The sequence below is a fragment of the Haliotis rubra genome, unplaced genomic scaffold (genome assembly GCF_003918875.1).
Source record: "Haliotis rubra isolate DU_JTF1 unplaced genomic scaffold, ASM391887v1 Scf303, whole genome shotgun sequence".
Classification (NCBI taxonomy): Eukaryota; Metazoa; Mollusca; class Gastropoda; order Lepetellida; family Haliotidae; genus Haliotis; species Haliotis rubra.
Genome location: NW_025766973.1, coordinates 495,221 through 512,359, shown reverse-complemented (window position 1 = coordinate 512,359; position 17,139 = coordinate 495,221). Strand labels below are relative to the sequence as shown.

General features: G+C 37.7%; 1 protein-coding gene across 9 annotated transcripts in view; it reads left to right on the top strand.

Moving 5' to 3' along the window:
* Positions 1–1,804: 1,804 nt before the first annotated feature.
* Positions 1,805–17,139, top strand: part of LOC124282789 (glutamate [NMDA] receptor subunit 1-like) — a 31,879-nt gene continuing 16,544 nt past the window's right edge. For all 9 annotated transcript variants that reach the window (XR_006900242.1, XR_006900243.1, XR_006900241.1 and 6 more), the window contains exons 1-8: positions 1,805–1,899; positions 10,099–10,545; positions 11,292–11,468; positions 12,574–12,674; positions 13,533–13,645; positions 15,727–15,898; positions 16,362–16,509; positions 16,989–17,084. Coding sequence is in view for 6 of the 9 variants with exons in the window: in XM_046718817.1 (XP_046574773.1) it covers positions 10,174–10,545; positions 11,292–11,468; positions 12,574–12,674; positions 13,533–13,645; positions 15,727–15,898; positions 16,362–16,509; positions 16,989–17,084 (1,179 nt within the window). In the remaining 3 variants the exon portion in view is untranslated. The remainder of the gene's footprint in view (positions 1,900–10,098; positions 10,546–11,291; positions 11,469–12,573; positions 12,675–13,532; positions 13,646–15,726; positions 15,899–16,361; positions 16,510–16,988; positions 17,085–17,139) is intronic.

Here is a 17,139-nt window from a genome sequence, read left to right as displayed (position 1 = left end):
TGCTTTTATATAGCCTTTTTGTTATATAACAAAACCAGTTACTTGTGTGCATAGTTTATACAAATTGTACTTATTAAGCTGACGTGTGAATGTCTATCTTTCCCCACATGGGCACAATGTTTGAAGCCCATTTCTGGTGTCCCCCGCCGTGATATTGCTGGAATATTGCTAAAAGCGGCGTAAAACTAAACTCAGTCAGTCAGTGAATGTCTATCTCATGTATAAAGATCAGGGTTACAACTGGTCTTAGACACTCCCTGCTTGTCGAATATAACCTCACTGACTTGGTTCATACATGTCATCCATGGCAAAGATAACAATCACAGGATTGTCCGGTCCAGACTCAGACTGCTGTCATAGTTATAGTGTATAGTTTAGTACGGCGTTAAACCAATAGATCTAAAAGAATAAACCATCTACGTATAGAGCTTGTGATCATGTATACGAATTGTTTATTTGAGTTGTGTTGGCAACTATTCATCTCTTATCTCTGAACACATGTTATATGACGTCCCAGATATCTTAACTACCTACTGCAGCATTAACCAGAAAACGAGATCTCAGGTTTGCTTGTTTACTTATAACGCCACACACAGCAATAAGGCGGCAGTCTGTAAATAATCTAGTCTGAGCCAGCCAAACCAGTGGTCAACAGCATGAGCATCGATCTACTCAACTGGGATACGATGACATGTGCCTGACCACCCGATCCGGTTAGTAGGCTCTTACGACAAGCATGGGTGTATTGAAGACCAATTCTAACCAGGATCTTCACGGGTAGATGACTATGTGAGTCACGGCGGGGCACACCAGAAATCTGTCTGTCATACAGACCCTGAAGCAAATATACCCATGAAAACCCACGCAAGTCTAGAAAATGTGGCAGGTCTATATTTCCACAGCTTCAGGATCTCTGAAAATGAAGAAAGTCTCTGTGCTCCTTTATGTTGCATTTATGATTTGAATTAAAAACTTTTATTTTGTGTAAAATATGTTCATTTCAGATACTAGCTCTTAGTCTAACCAAAAAATGGTCTTCATACATTGTACCCATGTGGGAAATCGAACCCGGGTCTTCTCCGTAATAAGCGAACGCTTTAACTACTCTACCCCACAGCCCGTGACTATGTAATTATATGGATACCAGATGAAAATTAATTACAACTAGTGTGTTTTGCACTGTTGTTTGTTTGTTTTTGTTACGCATTAAACTACGGTTATAACGAATTTATGCTGATCACCACTTTAATTCGTAACAACCGTAGTTCGTTATATACATATACTGGGCGGTGGGGTAGCCTAATGGTTAAACGTGGGCTCGTCACGCCGAAGACCCGGGTTCGAATCCCCACATGGGCACAATGTGTGAAGCCCATTTCTGGTGTCCCCCGCCGTGATGTGCTGGAATATTGCTAAAAGCGGCGTAAAACCAAACTCAGTCAGTCAGTCAGTTTATACATATACTAGTGTCCGGGACCGAAAAAAAACAGTTCGTCATATTCGCAAGTTCGTTATAAGCTTTAATTGTTATAAACGTGATATACTGTATATGGAAACATAGGGTGACACTTCTGGTCGAAAGACCAACTCGAGTCGTCCATTAAAAGTCCCAACCAAAACACTCTAACTTTATGCAGTTGCATTCATAAGCCACAACTTGCAGCAGGTGCAGCATTCAGTATATACTCATTCTACAATATCAACATAATTTAACATTCCATATGGCGCGTTGCCAATATTTGCACTATAACGGAGGGAACCCACGCAATCGATATTCCTCACTATACAGTAATATTGGTAGAGTCGGCTGCTGGTTTAGCACTCACAGCGAGGCTGGTAGCAGACACGAAAACTCATTGCTGCCATGTTATCGCACGGATATGCTGGAACCACAATTTGGTAAGTTTTCTTTAATTTGGAGTAATTGTGATAGCTGTAAAACGCTATGACAGACGAACGATGACTTTGGCACCATGGTCGCGGGTATATGCCATATCAGACGGAGGAGTTTTGCAGGATGATGTCCGTTCTTTCGTTTAGAAACTACAAGGATTCATGCTGATTTGTGGATTTTTACGCATAACATTACACATGGTTGTGGTTATTGATGTTCGGGGGCTGTAATTAACGCATAAACTGATCACCCTAAATCAAACCAGGGCTATGGCCCCAGCGTTTGGTTTAAACTGACATTTAGCCACGATCAATTACTGAGTTATTATGGTATCGTGTAGGACATGTTTATAAATAGCTGTGTCAGTGTGTTTTAAGCTGCAAACCCCCTGTTTGAATCGTTGCCCGTGTGTATGTAACACATCTGACCCAGAATGTGTGTTTGGACACAGGCAGATGTCTCGATCAATATTCGCTACAACACCGCTAGTTTTAGACTGTTACGTATGGGCAGTCTTAAGCACTGGAGAAGTGATCACTGCACTGTCAAAATACGTTATCTACGCTTGTCGTAATGTAATGGAATATGTAGTACACACTTGTTGCATTGGAAACGCAAAATGGATGTCTACTCGTATTTTATTGTTGACATGTACAAGTCTATAAGGTAATAATTAATAGTTTAAATAGAATAGAATAGAATAGAATAGAATAATACTTTAATGCCTTTTCAGGAATTTGTGTTACATCAGCAGAGCTACTGACACATTAGAGAGATACCAAACATATTTACATAAATTCTTTGATTTAGGTATCTTCACATTTGTTTAAGAGAGATATGGTACTTGGAATAAAGGATGTACAGGCTCTCTTAGTTTTCACAATTGGAACTTTGTAGCGGCGGCCTAAAGGGAGGAGGTTGTATTCCGAATTTAAGTAGTGAGTATGGTCAGATATAATTTTGACAGCTTGATTCACGATTTGCCGCTCATATATTGATGATAAACATTCAAATCTGACTCCAGCGATTTTACTTGCAGTGTTATGAATGATAATTTATAGAAACATATAAATACAAAGAACACATTGTCCCTCTAATATTAGTAATAGTTTTTGTTTGTTTGTTGTTTGGTGCCCTGCTCAGCAATATTCCAGCAATATGGTGGTGGTATGTAAATAATCGAGTCTGGACCAGACAATCCAGTGATCAACATCTTGAGCATTGACCTACACAACTGGGATATGATGATGCGGATAATGCTTCCTTACTGTCCACTTATTCTCGACTTATTTGCCTCTGTAAAGGATAAAATACTATACATCCATTGGCTTAGCATTCAGTACAGCCTAGGAGCAAGGCTAGTTTTTATGTTGCAAAGAGTGTAATTATATGTTTGTGTCATGTCAGAGGGATAAGCATAAATGCCTTAATATTATATTTCAGTTTGTGTTTAGATACATTAATACCATTTGATTAAAGAGGTAGTTATATTTTGTCATCAACAGGTTGAAGAATTCACATGATGGATCTTTGTGATTCCATCGCTGATACTTGTGTCTAAGGGTTTAGAATTTACATTTGTATTTTAAGTTTTACTGCAATAAGACAAAAATCTTCATTTAAGATGTAATTCTATATAATGGAAGATGAAATGTATGTTACAGATTTTTAGAAAAACAACAACAATGTACAAGGATTATGTAATTGCCTTGTAACTGTCGTATCAACCAAGTACCTTGTGTACCAGTTCTTCTCCAAGAAGGAATTTAACTAGTTGTGTTCAGATTAAATAACCACATCCACTTTGTCAATTTTCTAAGCACACATTGTGCTTATTACATTACAGAGAATATTATAGTACATTATTTTATCGTGTTAACAATCCAAAGACCTGTGAATATTTGGGTTAGAACTGGTCTTCTGTGCTTATATTTAGAGGATCTGGATCGATGTTCAGGATCACTTACTTTTGTATGTATGTCATCATACCCCAATTGCTTAGATAGATGCTCATAGTGTCAATCACTGGATTATGTGGTCTAGACTTGATTATTACAGTCTACCATCATAGCTGGAATATTGCTGAGAGTGGAGTTACACAACAGACAAACAAAATATTCCATATAATTTAAAGAATAAGTGTTGTTATTTGTTTGCGAGATGTCAGGAATTCATGTATACTTATTGGACAAGTAGTACAAGAAGATTTATGTAGGACACTGTTTCCATTCAATGCATAGTTTTCAAGAGTTGTAGTTTAAGCAGTGAGCATGGGTGTTTTTCCAAAGTGAAACTCGTGTTGTAGGCAATATCATAAATAGGAAATGATCAGCTGTTAAACTATTCAATACAGTTGTGTAAAGTTTATACAACTCACCGTTTTGAGTAGAGCATAATCATAAGACTTGAGTTTCAGATTTCTATGTACATTGCCATCGTTACATGCTGCTGCTTTCTATCATTGCTATGTAAAAGTGCTTGCTTTTGTCAGTATGATTCTTCACTGTGTCTTTCAAAACAACATTGATTTTGAAAATTACATTAACTCTCTTTGGGTAGAAAAACTTTCATATACATATACAACTTTTGGTACATCAAGTGAGTGAGTGAGTGAGTATGGTATGCCACGTTTAGCAATATTCCAGCTATATGACAACTGGGGACACCAGAAATGGGCTTCACACATTGTACCCATGTGGGGAATCGAACCCGGATCTTCGGCGTGTGATGAGCGAACACTTTAACCGCTAGTACTGAAAATGAAAAGAAAACATGCTACAGTTCAATCATGTCTCAGTGTTCACTGGTTACAAATTGAAAGATATGTATCAGTAATAGATCTGCATTGTAACAAATTGCTTTGCTGTTGAACATGTTCAAAGTGCACTTAGGTTTAAATAATAACTGATTCTTAAAAATAACTAAACACACACACACAAAATTGACTCTAAGTGAGCATCTGTTCAAGGGACTGAACTAAAGTTCTTATCTAATTCAGGTGATTCCAAATTTGCAAAAAATACATGATTGCATTGATATATAGCACAGATGTCATGATAAGGGCAGATGTATCTTTGGGGTTGAAAGCTTTTTCTCAATGGAAATCCTCCTCTTTAGCAAAGCCATGGAGAATAATAGAGAACAAACAAATATGTTAAAACAGGGTAGTATTTTTCAACACTGAAAGGATTTATCAGTAAGAAGGGATAAATATTCTGCATTGTGAAGGCTTTTGTTCCTATTTGTGGGTTATATGGAATTTATGCCTGACATATTATATTTCTGTGTGCCTTTGCTGCAAGGGCAAGCTCCAGATCCATCACTGCCCGAAAATTCCAAAATCCAGGTCAGTTAGTTAAAAAAAAGCATGAAAATAACAAACATCCTGTTTGAAACATATTTTTTATCATCTCAAAATGTTGAGTAGATCAGAGTGGGAAAAATTGGGATTCATAAACATTCATTATGTTTTGAAGGTTTATGATGCATTTTCAGTAGGTTTTTGTTCTAGTTTTTTCATATTGTATTTATCATGTTTGTATTGAGAGTGATAGTAAATAAGATTTATTAACACTTCTGTTGTTGGAATAAAAACACACCCAGCTTTTAATTTCAATGTCATTTTTGGGGTGTTGCCAGATTTTTAAGTCGAGTTTAAAAAAGGCCAGACAAAGTTGCAACCAGCGACCTATCATCTGGTGCAAGATTGACTCTATTTATGCAGGTTCTTGTCAAGTTGAATGATTCAAATGAAACATGACAAAAGAAATGTATATAGTAAATGTGACCAGCTGGTATATTATACACTCATTGACTTGACTGCCGACATTCACACAGAGTGACTCACTGTGCATGCTCTGTAGGGTTCTTCCCTTAATAAAGAATTAATCCATTATGAGGGCAATGAGAACTGTGTACATTACTAGGGTGGCTCTAATGGAAGCAGGTCCTGTAATGGTTATGGTTGGTACATCTGGTCTTATATTCAACGTGTGCTGTAAACCTCTGGCATTCTGTACATACTGGAGTGAGTGGGGCCCAAGGGTTTCATGTTTCATGTTTCCAGTCAAAGTGGGGACACCAGAAAAGGGATTTACACATTGTACCCTTCGGGAAATCAAACCTGAATCTTTGGCATGAGGAACGATTGTTTCAACCAACCAGGCTTATGAGCTTGAATGTGTACATGTTGGAGTGAGTGAGGTAGCAATGTTTTACCCCATGTTTAGCAATAGTCCATGATGGTGGGGACAGAAATGGGCTTCACATGTTGTACCCATTGGGAAATTAAACCCAGGTCCAGGGGTGGAAATAACTTTTAAAATGCTAGTGTACTCCGCTACAGTGGCACATGTAAAGTCACTTTCCCTGATAAGTTTTCCACTATACCGGCCATCTTCTGGTTGATTTTTTAAATAAACAACATAATTAACATTGGAAAGTCAAGTGGACACCGGTACAGTGTGATATACAAATTTGCTTGCCCGACAGAAAGAAACACTGGACTCGGACGTCGGGCAATGGGTTATTTCCACCCCTGAGGTCGTTGGCATGATTAGCGAACCACTAGGCTACCTCATGTGTACATGTTGGAGGTTTAAGTACTAACAGAATTTAAAACATAATATGCTTTCCTTGAAGAAGTATACTGAGGGAAACAAATAAGGGAACACCACTTCATGGCAGTGTTCCTTTATTCATTCTCAGATTTCCTCTCAGCCCTAGTCAAAGTGGGTGATGAAAACTGAAAAATATTAAAGGAACGCTTGAATTTTCCTGTGTTCCTTTATTTGTTTCTGTCAGTATAGATTGTATTTTCATAACTAAAATGTTCCAATATAAAGTCCTATCCAGTATTCATACAGTAGCTTGGTTTTGAACAATAGACAGTATCACTTAGTGGCAAAACATATCCTGTTCCTAAACTCATCTATTACAATTTATGGCATCACTTTTTGGATATAGATTATACTTGTTGTGACGGATGTGAGTAATCATTGGTAATGTCCATGATCACATAACCATTATAACACAGGATGTTGACAGCTGACTGGAGCATGATCTATTCTTGTGCTGAGTCAGTGGAGTGAGTGAGTGAGTATGGTTTTACGCTGCGTTTAGCGATATGCCAGCAATATCACAGCGGGGACACCTGTTAAGATATTTAAAATATCCAGTATAAGGAATAAACAAGATATTTAATGAGACTTTGTAAGATATGTAGATGGTGTTTATTAGTAATTGCTTAATTTATTCATGCAGGATGTTTACCTTGTTTACCATAAAAAAACATAAAAGTATGATCACTTCTTTATCATTTGATGCCAATCTTAATGTGTATCAGGGGCGGTGGGGTAGCCTAATGGTTAAAGCTTTGGCTCGTCACGCCAAAGACCCGGGTTCGAATCCCCACATGGGTACAATGTGTGAAGCCCATTTCTGGTGTCCCCCGCCGTGATGTTGCTGGAATATTGCTAAAAGCGGCATAAAACCAAACTCAGTCAGTCAGTAATGTGTATCATTTAAATGTTGCCATTACAAGAGTGAGTGATGAGGTTTTACACCGCTTTTAGCAACATTCCAGCAATATCACAGAAGGGGACACCAGAAATGGGCTTCACAGATTGTACCCATGTGGGGAATCGAACCCAGGTCTTCAACGCTTTAACCACTAGGCTACTCCACTGCCCCTTGTGGAGTAAATGAACATGTGCTAGAAAGAATGTGGAACACATGGTGTAGTCACAGTGCAGGAAACAGCATTCATCATACAACAACCTGTCGCAAATTAACTGTTTCATGTATGTAAAGCTTGACTCATTGATGTTGTAATATTGTGTGTGTTATAGTGGTGGACCGATTAATTGAAATAATCGAAGATTGGTCGCAGTGACTAAACGACCAAGCAATCGATCATGTTTTCTCATAATCGAACACAGACAATTCTGGAACACTTTTTGCATTAACAATATTTTTCACAAGGTTGGTTTTGTAAGTTACATTTCATAACCACTACAAGCTTGTTCCAAGTCATTATTGAATTTATCTTAAAGACTCAAGGAATTTTATGTTCCTAACATACTAGTTAAGTAGTAATCCTTTCAAGATGTGAAATTTGCCACCGAAAAAACCCCAAAGAACTACATGGTTTTTCATAATGTTTTTGTTTTCATTAAAAAAAAAAAAAAAAAAAACAAATAGGAAAATTTCATAATTGACGCTAACCAATTATTATCGATGATTGATCGGTTGTAATGAAGCAATCATCAATTATGAGGTTTTAACCAATTCCCAACACAAGTGTGTTAACTAATGATTTGAGAGAATTTAATGAATTTTGTTTTTATCTCACAGAATGTACTTGAATGGCCAATGTGACCTGTTTTCCTTGATGTGAGCTACACAGCTGTGTCATACCAAAGTTGTTGTAGTATGGTGTTTGTTGTTACTCTGCCTGGTGCTTACATTTAGGGGAATTAAACAAGGACTGGTCAGCTTGGAGTCAGTATACTGTGTCTCAGTGGGGTATCCATACCCCTCTCAGTAGGCTACAGCAACAAAACCTGCATTAGTTTGGACTAATGTGAGTAGCCATATGCACACACACATGCATCCGGGGCGGTGGGGTAGCCTAGTGGTTAAAGGGTTAGCTCGTCATGCCAAAACTCGGGTTCAATACCCCATATGGACACAATGTGTGAAGCCCGTTTCTGGTGTCCCCTGCCGTGATCTTGCTGGAATATTTCAAAAAATGGCGTAAAACCCAACTCAATCACTCACTCACTCACATGCATTCATGCATGCACATTGCTATAGAAGTTCATTTTATCTCAAGTCCTGTTTGTCAAGTTTGTAATATGCTACATTTTCCTTAAAAGAATCTTTGTAAAGAAATGAATTAAAGACTTCTCTAAACAATATTCTTGCAAGGTTCTCTTTGTCTCCAAAGAAGCTATGTTAAGAATTTAGGAGCCAAACAATTGTGCCTGGATTGTCAGGTCCTGGGTGCCTATCCTCATAGTTTGTACCGTTACGACATATCGTAGTTCAGTAGTTTATCATAGACTTACGAATGTCGTAGTTCAGTAGTTTATCATAGACTTACGAATGTCGTAGTTCAGTAGTTTATCATAGACTTACGAATGTCGTAGTTCAGTAGTTTATCATAGACTTACGACATGTCGTAGTTCAGTAGTTTATCATAGACTTACGAATGTTGTAGCTCTACAAACGCTTTGTGGATTGGGATCCAGATGCAATTGTTTAGAGAGTGCTGTTATATAGAACAAACAAACAAATGTGTTGACGCATGACATATGAATATCATGACTCCTGTGATCTGTCATAAAATCAATAGGGTCTTTATCACAATATAACATACTCATTAGATGCAGTCTCGTAGCAAGTACAGTCCATTTAAACCAGAGGGCGCTTGCACAAATTGATCTTAGTGCTACAACAGTCATAAGTCCCATTCTTTATCATAGACTTACGAGGGTTGCAGTACTATGGTCACTTTATGCATGTGGCCCCTGATCTGTTACTGCAGGTCAGTACTACTCTCTGGCATGAAAGAAGGGACTAATGAATAAGAGTAAAGGTTTTAATATGATTGGCTAATATACTCATGCCAATAATGGTTGTCACCCCCTTCAATTTTTTTTATTGGAGAGGGTGGGTGGGGTGTGGGGGTTGGGGTGGGGAGTGGGGTGACAACCATTATTGGCATGAGTATATGATTGTCAAAAACACAATAAAGAAAAATAATTTTTTAGAACAACTCTCTTTACATTATTAAAAATCATTGTTTGATTGGTAGCTGAAAATGTTGAGCAAGTTTGTTTTTGAGAATTATCTTTAAATGTTTGCAGTCATGATGATTTTTAATATGTGCTTTTGGTTCATTTCCCAGCTACATGGATATTATCTTGAAAAGTCCATGAAAAATTACTAGATTACTCAAATGCCAGATTCGCTCATGGCTGAACAATCAAAATTACAAAAAAGACCTTCTTATAAAGAAAGATCATGAGCAAGATGAATTATTAAGACTGTTTGCCAATTCCTACCACTGCTTGACAGCGACATAATAAGACATTAAAATTTCACGTTCAAATTTTTCCTCAGGCTCTCTGTGTTAGCAGTGAACACAGCGTGAAGGTAGGCCTAGCCTGTGATGTAAAGGTATTGATTTGATCTTGCAGGTGACAGTTTGCAGATGAAGTAAAGGCAACAGTAGCAGACAATTTCCTGGTCTTCCAACCTATTTTTTCAGCAAGATGAAGTCAGCTCTGATATTGCTTTTAAGTTTTCTCTTGGGTTCGGCATCAGCCGTGCGAACAATCACCATCGGCGCTGCGTTGAGTTCTGAAAGGAACCAGGAAGTGTTTAAAAATGCAGTGGACCATTTAAATGATTTGCGGCTTGGAGGTGATGTCTATTTCAATTCCACGTCTATAGCAATGGATGTTAATCCTATTCGGTCAGCTCTGGATGTGTGTGACCGTTTGTTACCTCAGACAGTATACACTGTGATTGCCAGTCATCCAAACGCCAGTGACCAGTCACCAATATCGGTGTCCTACACCTGTGGCTTCTACAACATACCTGTGATTGGAATTGCAGCAAGGGACAGCGCTTTCTCAGACACGGTCAGACTTGTATAACTTTCCAAATCCTGAGTGTTAAAGTTTATACACATTTAGAAATATGATAATTTCATTGGGTACTTGATACTTTCATGTCTTAATAATTTCTAGTCTTTTCCTGGAAAGTCTGATGAATCTCTTTTAGTTTAAGTCTTGCATCTGTTATTTAAAAAGAAGCAAGAAGCTCCTGTAGGACATTTTGTAAATACTATGTTCATATGTTTCCTCCTGTACACAGACAATCGTGTTTTTACATATAGTCTGTTTGCAGTGAAAACGTACCGGTGAATTGCACTTTAAACAAAAATGTAAATCGAATAAAGTGAAATTAAGATTGCGAATCCTCATAAGTCTACCTTGCCAATTGAACATTTAAATCTTACATTTTTATTGAACTTATGAAAAAAGTTGTTTAACAAACGATCATAGTTTCAAATTGCTTATATTGGTTTGCATTAAATAAACAACTTAAACAACTTTCACCCCAAGTTGAATAAAATTCTGAGATTTAAATTTTCAAATGGCAAGGTAAAATTATGAGGATTCGCAATCTTAATTTCACTTTATTTGATTTTTTTGTTTAAAGTGAAATTCATCGGTACGTTTTCACCGCAAACAGACTATAATTGTATTCAATTTCTAAATGCCACATATTTGTTACTTTTCAATTACATGTTTTCCTAAGTTCTGGAATTTGTTGACAAGATTTGTAATGAACCCGTTGTTGAGATATCTTCCTACCTGTACAGAATGTCCACGGGACATTCCTGCGCACCGTGCCCCCCTACTCTGCCCAGGCTGATGTGTGGATTGCCTTGCTGCAGTACTTTGAGTGGTCACAGGTCATCTTCATCCACAGCTCAGACGAAGAAGGGCGGGCCATTCTCAGCCAGTTCCAGACACTAGCCGAACCTCTTAAAATCAAGGTAGGAGGTGCTACCATGAAGTGTATTCAAAGATACAATGTAATATTTTTAGAAGGCAGAGAAGAATGATTGACTAGAATTATTGTGCATTCTGTCAACACATGGAAGTGTGTTCCATTTATCTTGTGCCAACAGTGAGCCTGTATAAACGTCTTAAGGCCAGACCAATTTTACTTCTTGTTTTACGGATCCGCCTGCCATATTATTTCAAGAATAAGAAAAAAAATATAAATCAATTTTCCCTGCTCAAAAAAATAAATCCTAATGACTTTATTGGCCAAAAATATAAATACATGTATACAAGACATTTTGTTTTTAGATTGTTTTTTTCCCCATATACACTTCATAAATTGCCAAAAGTAACATACTTTGAGTATTTAGAAGGAAGATTAATTTCATTGGTGATTTTATTTTTGTTTTTTTTCCCTCCTGCCTTTAGGTTTTCTAAGGACAAAAATCCGTAAAACAAGAAATAAAATTGGTCTGGCCTAAAATACCTCTTTGTCTACTCCTCAAGGAGCTATAGACTGAGTGCACACAATAGACAGAGGAATATTATTTAGCGGTTTTAGCATGCATCAGTGATGGAATGTTGCACGATACATATATCCATTTAATATGATTATACTGGATATTTGGGATATCTGTCTGTTCATCCATCTGTCCCTCTGTCTTTCAGTCTGGTCGTCTTCTCAGTGGGGACAATTTTTGATGATTATTAATATCCGTAGTAGTTGTAGTAGCAGAAGGAGTAGCATTCATAGTAGCAGTAGTAGTGGCAGTAGCAGTCATACTAGCAGCAGTAGTAGTAGTGGTAGTAGTAGCAGCAGCAGCAGCAGCAGTAGCAGTAGTAGTAACAGCAGCAGCAGTGGCAGTGGTAGTAGTAGTAGTAGCAGTAGCAGTAGCAGTAGCAGTAGTAGTAACAGCAGCAGCAGTGGCAGTGGTAGTAGTAGCAGTAGTATTATTAGAGCTGAGAATGATATGATAATTTTGTCAGTAGTGTGCTTGAATGAAAGTAACTGCTGTGTATGTCATTGTGTGTATTGTCTATGAAACTTCTTAAATTGTCTTCAGTTGAAATGATTTACTGTAACTCTATATCCAGCTTGAGATGACTGTCAAGTATATCCCCGGCCAGACTAATTACACCAACGACTTGTTTAGGACTGTGCAGGCCCAGTCCAGAGTGGTGCTTCTGTCTGCATCGTAAGTATTTCATTACATCGTGCGGAGCATGACCAGGTGTTGGCCAGTCTGGTCGCTCTGTAACACTCATCCACATAGGCACTTTGTAGGGTGTAGCCGTAGTTTCATCAATCTGTTGTTGACGCAATTCAGCATTGAGTTACAGATTGTGTGATCTTGGATCTCTTTTACAAAGTAATTTCTTGTTTGTTTTTGGCATTGCACTCAACAATCTTCCAGCTATATGGCAGTATGTAATCGAGTCTGGACCAGACTCAAGAAATACAGGTTGCTCTGCTCACATGTATAGTGTAATAAAGTACAGTTCTGCCCTGAACTATTATAGTTAAAGCATGAGGTGGTAAAAGTCTGAAATTTGCACTTAAAGCATGCCTCCCATATCAAACTGACATGCTGTAATATTAAACAGGGGTGGAAATAACTTGATAATTTTTCCACTATACCGGCCGTTTTCTTGTTGATTTTTTTAATAAACAACATAATTAATATTGGAAAGTCAACTGGACACCGGTACAGAGTGATATACAAATTTGCTTGCCCAACAGAAAAAAACACTGGACTCGGGCATCGGGCAATGGGTTATTTCCACCCCTTTTAGAGGTTGTTACATGATAGAATTCCTTTCGCCAGTCATATCAGCCCGAGACTACCATGTGAGCCTGGGGTCCTTTTGAACCTTTTTATCATATACCACATCAAGGGGCGTAACTCTGAAATATACTCGGCACCGTCTATTGAAGTTTCAAGCGTTTGTGTGTATTCATTCCGTACCAGTTTAGTAGCAGAGCAATATAGGTATATGATAACACTGGAATATTGTTCAAAGTGGCATTAAATCCATCCCACTTTGTCTGACAGGACTGATGATGCAGAGGTGATATTCCAAGATGCCGAGAACCTGGGACTGACTGGGGAGGACTATGCCTGGTTCGCCACAGAGCTAGCCTTCAAAGCCTACAATGCCCCTGTTGGTACGTACAACAAATGTTTTATACAGCAAAAAGGTTTCAATGTTTGTAACATGTTCTATTTGACATTCTAAGATGCTTCGGTGAAAGATCAAAGGCGCCGACAATACTTTATCAGACGATAATGTGCACTTTTTGCATTACGTCACAATGTATTGGCGTCACTGCGCCATTCTAGTCTGCCACCTCGTAATCGAACAATTTTGCATTACGTCACAATGTAAGCGACGACACGATGCATGTAAGTTGTCATCACCTCATACGGCCTCCTACAGTAAACTACTCTGTTGCATCCCATTTCTTGGTTTGCAGTTGCTTCACGCAGCTAACCCCACTGGTGGAAACATTATGTTTATGTTTTCCGACGGTTAAAATGTGTCAATTCGACTCACAAGTTTTCAGCGACACGGTAACGTTCGCAATGTTTACATTCCCACAATGCAATCGTGGAATGTCGCTTGACTACTCAGCTTCATCTGGATGTACTGATCTAAACTTAGGTTGGTAGTAGAAATGCGACGTTCATATTGTCCCATATGGTTTACGTTAATCACAGACTGAATTAAAATAATTTAGAGAAGATATTTAATCCGAACGTAAACCATCATCAAACTGTTTATCATTTGTATTTTCTGGTAACGTTCGTGTTAACGTAGGGGGCCAGACACATCAACAGAACTCTTAACTTAGGTCACCGACACCGTCGTTTGTTTTCTGCCTTAGATTAATCGTAATTATACTTAGAAAGTAGTAAATTTGGCATCTTAGAAAAGAAATACAGTTCGCTCTACCACCATTTATAGTGTAATAAAGCACACTTTCGCCCTGAACTATTATAGTTAAAGCATATCATCATTTATAAAGTAAGTGCTGCATGTATGTGAATTGGGATAAATTCATTGTTTTTCAAAATTTGGGATTTTAAGATAAAATGTTTTTTCTGAAATTTAGAATTATATTTTCATTAATAAAATTACGTTCTGTGTAATAATGTTAAGTAAAGTAGAAATATCCTTTACCTTTACTGGTCTTTATATCATTGAAGTACAAGTCAAAATGGAATATCATGAGTTCGCAAATTCCAGGTTGGAAATACTTACCTACATCTGTTGCCAAATTAGGGCCAAATATCACTTTATGAGCAAGTTTTTAAGCCCCTGGGGCCCAATCCACAAAATCTTCGTAGCCCTATGCCAATCGTAAGCCTATGATAAAGAAAACAGTTGTAATAGGCCGTAATGTTATGAACGCTTTGTGGATTGGTTCATTTTTTCTACTGGCTGTGACAAAGTATCATGTATTAAACAGATGGTTCCTAGTATAAGAGAGATCTCAGTGTTTTGTATACATCATGAAGTTTTCACACTGCTGAGAAAGACATCTGTATTAAAGATTTCATTCCATCAGGTGACATTGGTTCAGTTTTCCTTAAAATATTAGAACTAGTTACGAATATGTGGTTTTATGGATAAAAAAAGTATTAAAAAAATTCATTGTAACAAGAAAGTATCAGACTCTGCTGAAAAAAGTACCTTTAAAGATTAGTGTGATTTGCAATTACAATATTTACCATTCTTTTCTAGTTTCATGTGTAACATGTTTTGTATGCTATCAGATGATTGTTGAAAACATAATATAAACAATTTTGTCCCCCCCGATGATATGCCAGAAGAATATAGTCTAAAACTGTGCACAAATAGAAACCAGGGTGTCAACTGCTGCCTTTTTGCTGTTAGGGATTTGTAAAATTTGTATGTTTTCCTTTGACTTTGATATTGGTGTGTAATCGACATTCGATTCGATGAAGTACAAAGTTATTTTCTTTAAAAATCATATTTTAATAGCAATCATAACCGTCAATTCCATTTTAAGTTATTGTTTTGACAGCATCAATTACTACTATATTATCTTGTATACACAATTTAGACAGAAATTATCTCTATCAAGTTGGACTTTATCTTAGTTGGACTTTAAGTAACTGTCAGATGATTTGTTGTTTCAAATTTGTGGGGGCCCAGGGGATTTGTCATCTCCTGATGACTCTTGTTTGTGTGTTGGATGTAACTGAATACATGTGATTCCAGGCCTGCTTGGCGTGTATCTTAACAATGGAACCGATGAAGAGGCCCACATCAAGGATAGCGTCACTGTTGTTGGACTTGCATTCTCAGAAATACTCCGAACAGGAAATATCACAGCGCCACCTACTGCTTGCAAAGACATGAGGACTTGGGGGGATGGAACTACCATCATGAGGTATGTGGCAATAATGGTTGTCTTAGGGGGATATGGTGATAATAATAATTTAATGATAATAATTGATTTCTAAAGCGCCTAGTATTTATCGACAGGTGCTCACTGGCTCTAATAACGCTATGACAAAGTTAAAACCAAATCCATGCACATATTTACCCACATTCCTGAAAGAGTAGTGGAATGCTGGACGGAAGTGGTGGGTTTTAAGGAGAGACTTGAAAAGGTCTTTGGATTTGATGTTTCTTAGTTCAGATGGCAGAGAGTTCCATAACTGGGACTGCAAACTGTGAAGGCCTGGTCAGACATTGTAGAAGTAGACAGAGGCTAAGATTTGCATCTTTTCGATATTTTAATGAACTGCTATGTGAACCTTACATTTTACAGTAAAGGTAAATATGTCATTAAGATAATCTCCCGGAAAAATTCACAAGAAATGATTTGTTGTATTCTGGAAATTATTTAGGAAACTGCGAGACACAAAGCTGACCCACGGTCAGACAGGTTTGGTGACCTTTGATGAGCATGGTGACAGACAGAACCCTTCGTACGAGATACGTAACATCAACCAGGATGGCAAAGCATTTGCTGTGGGACTGTACGGAGATATTAAGGTGTGTAGGCATTTATAAATGTGTTGTATAGTCCGTTTGACTTGATTTTGGACTGATGAATTGCTCACTAACACAAAATCTAATAATTGCAACAAAACCAAATTTTGCACAGTCACATGAAATCGACAGACCAACTCTGATGATTTATCTCATAATTTTGGACACCCGAATAAAAAAGTTGTTTAACAAACGATCATTATTTTGTTGTTACTTTTCGCTATTTATTACGAGGGAGGACCAATTGCTGGTAGGACAGCCAGGTAATCAACAAGGGTGTGCAGTGCAATTTCAATTTCACACATACAACTCGCACACCTGGCTGTTCTACTAGCAAGTGGTTCTCCCTCTTTATTTTGTTTAACCTCAGTGATAGTGCTCATTGCCTTACTACATATGCAGTTACAATGTAGTAAATGATAAGAGCTGGATATATTTTGTGCTAGGGTGATTCTTGTGTTGAGAGAGGAATCTATTTTCAGCCAATCGAGGAGCCCCTGAGGATGATGCATGAGATCACATGGCCAGGAGCGGTCAAGGTCAGACCAAAGGGTCAGAAGATATCTCGTAATTTGACGGTTGGTACCAATATTCAAGCGTTGTTCAATATTAAATGTTCTCATGAAGTTAAAT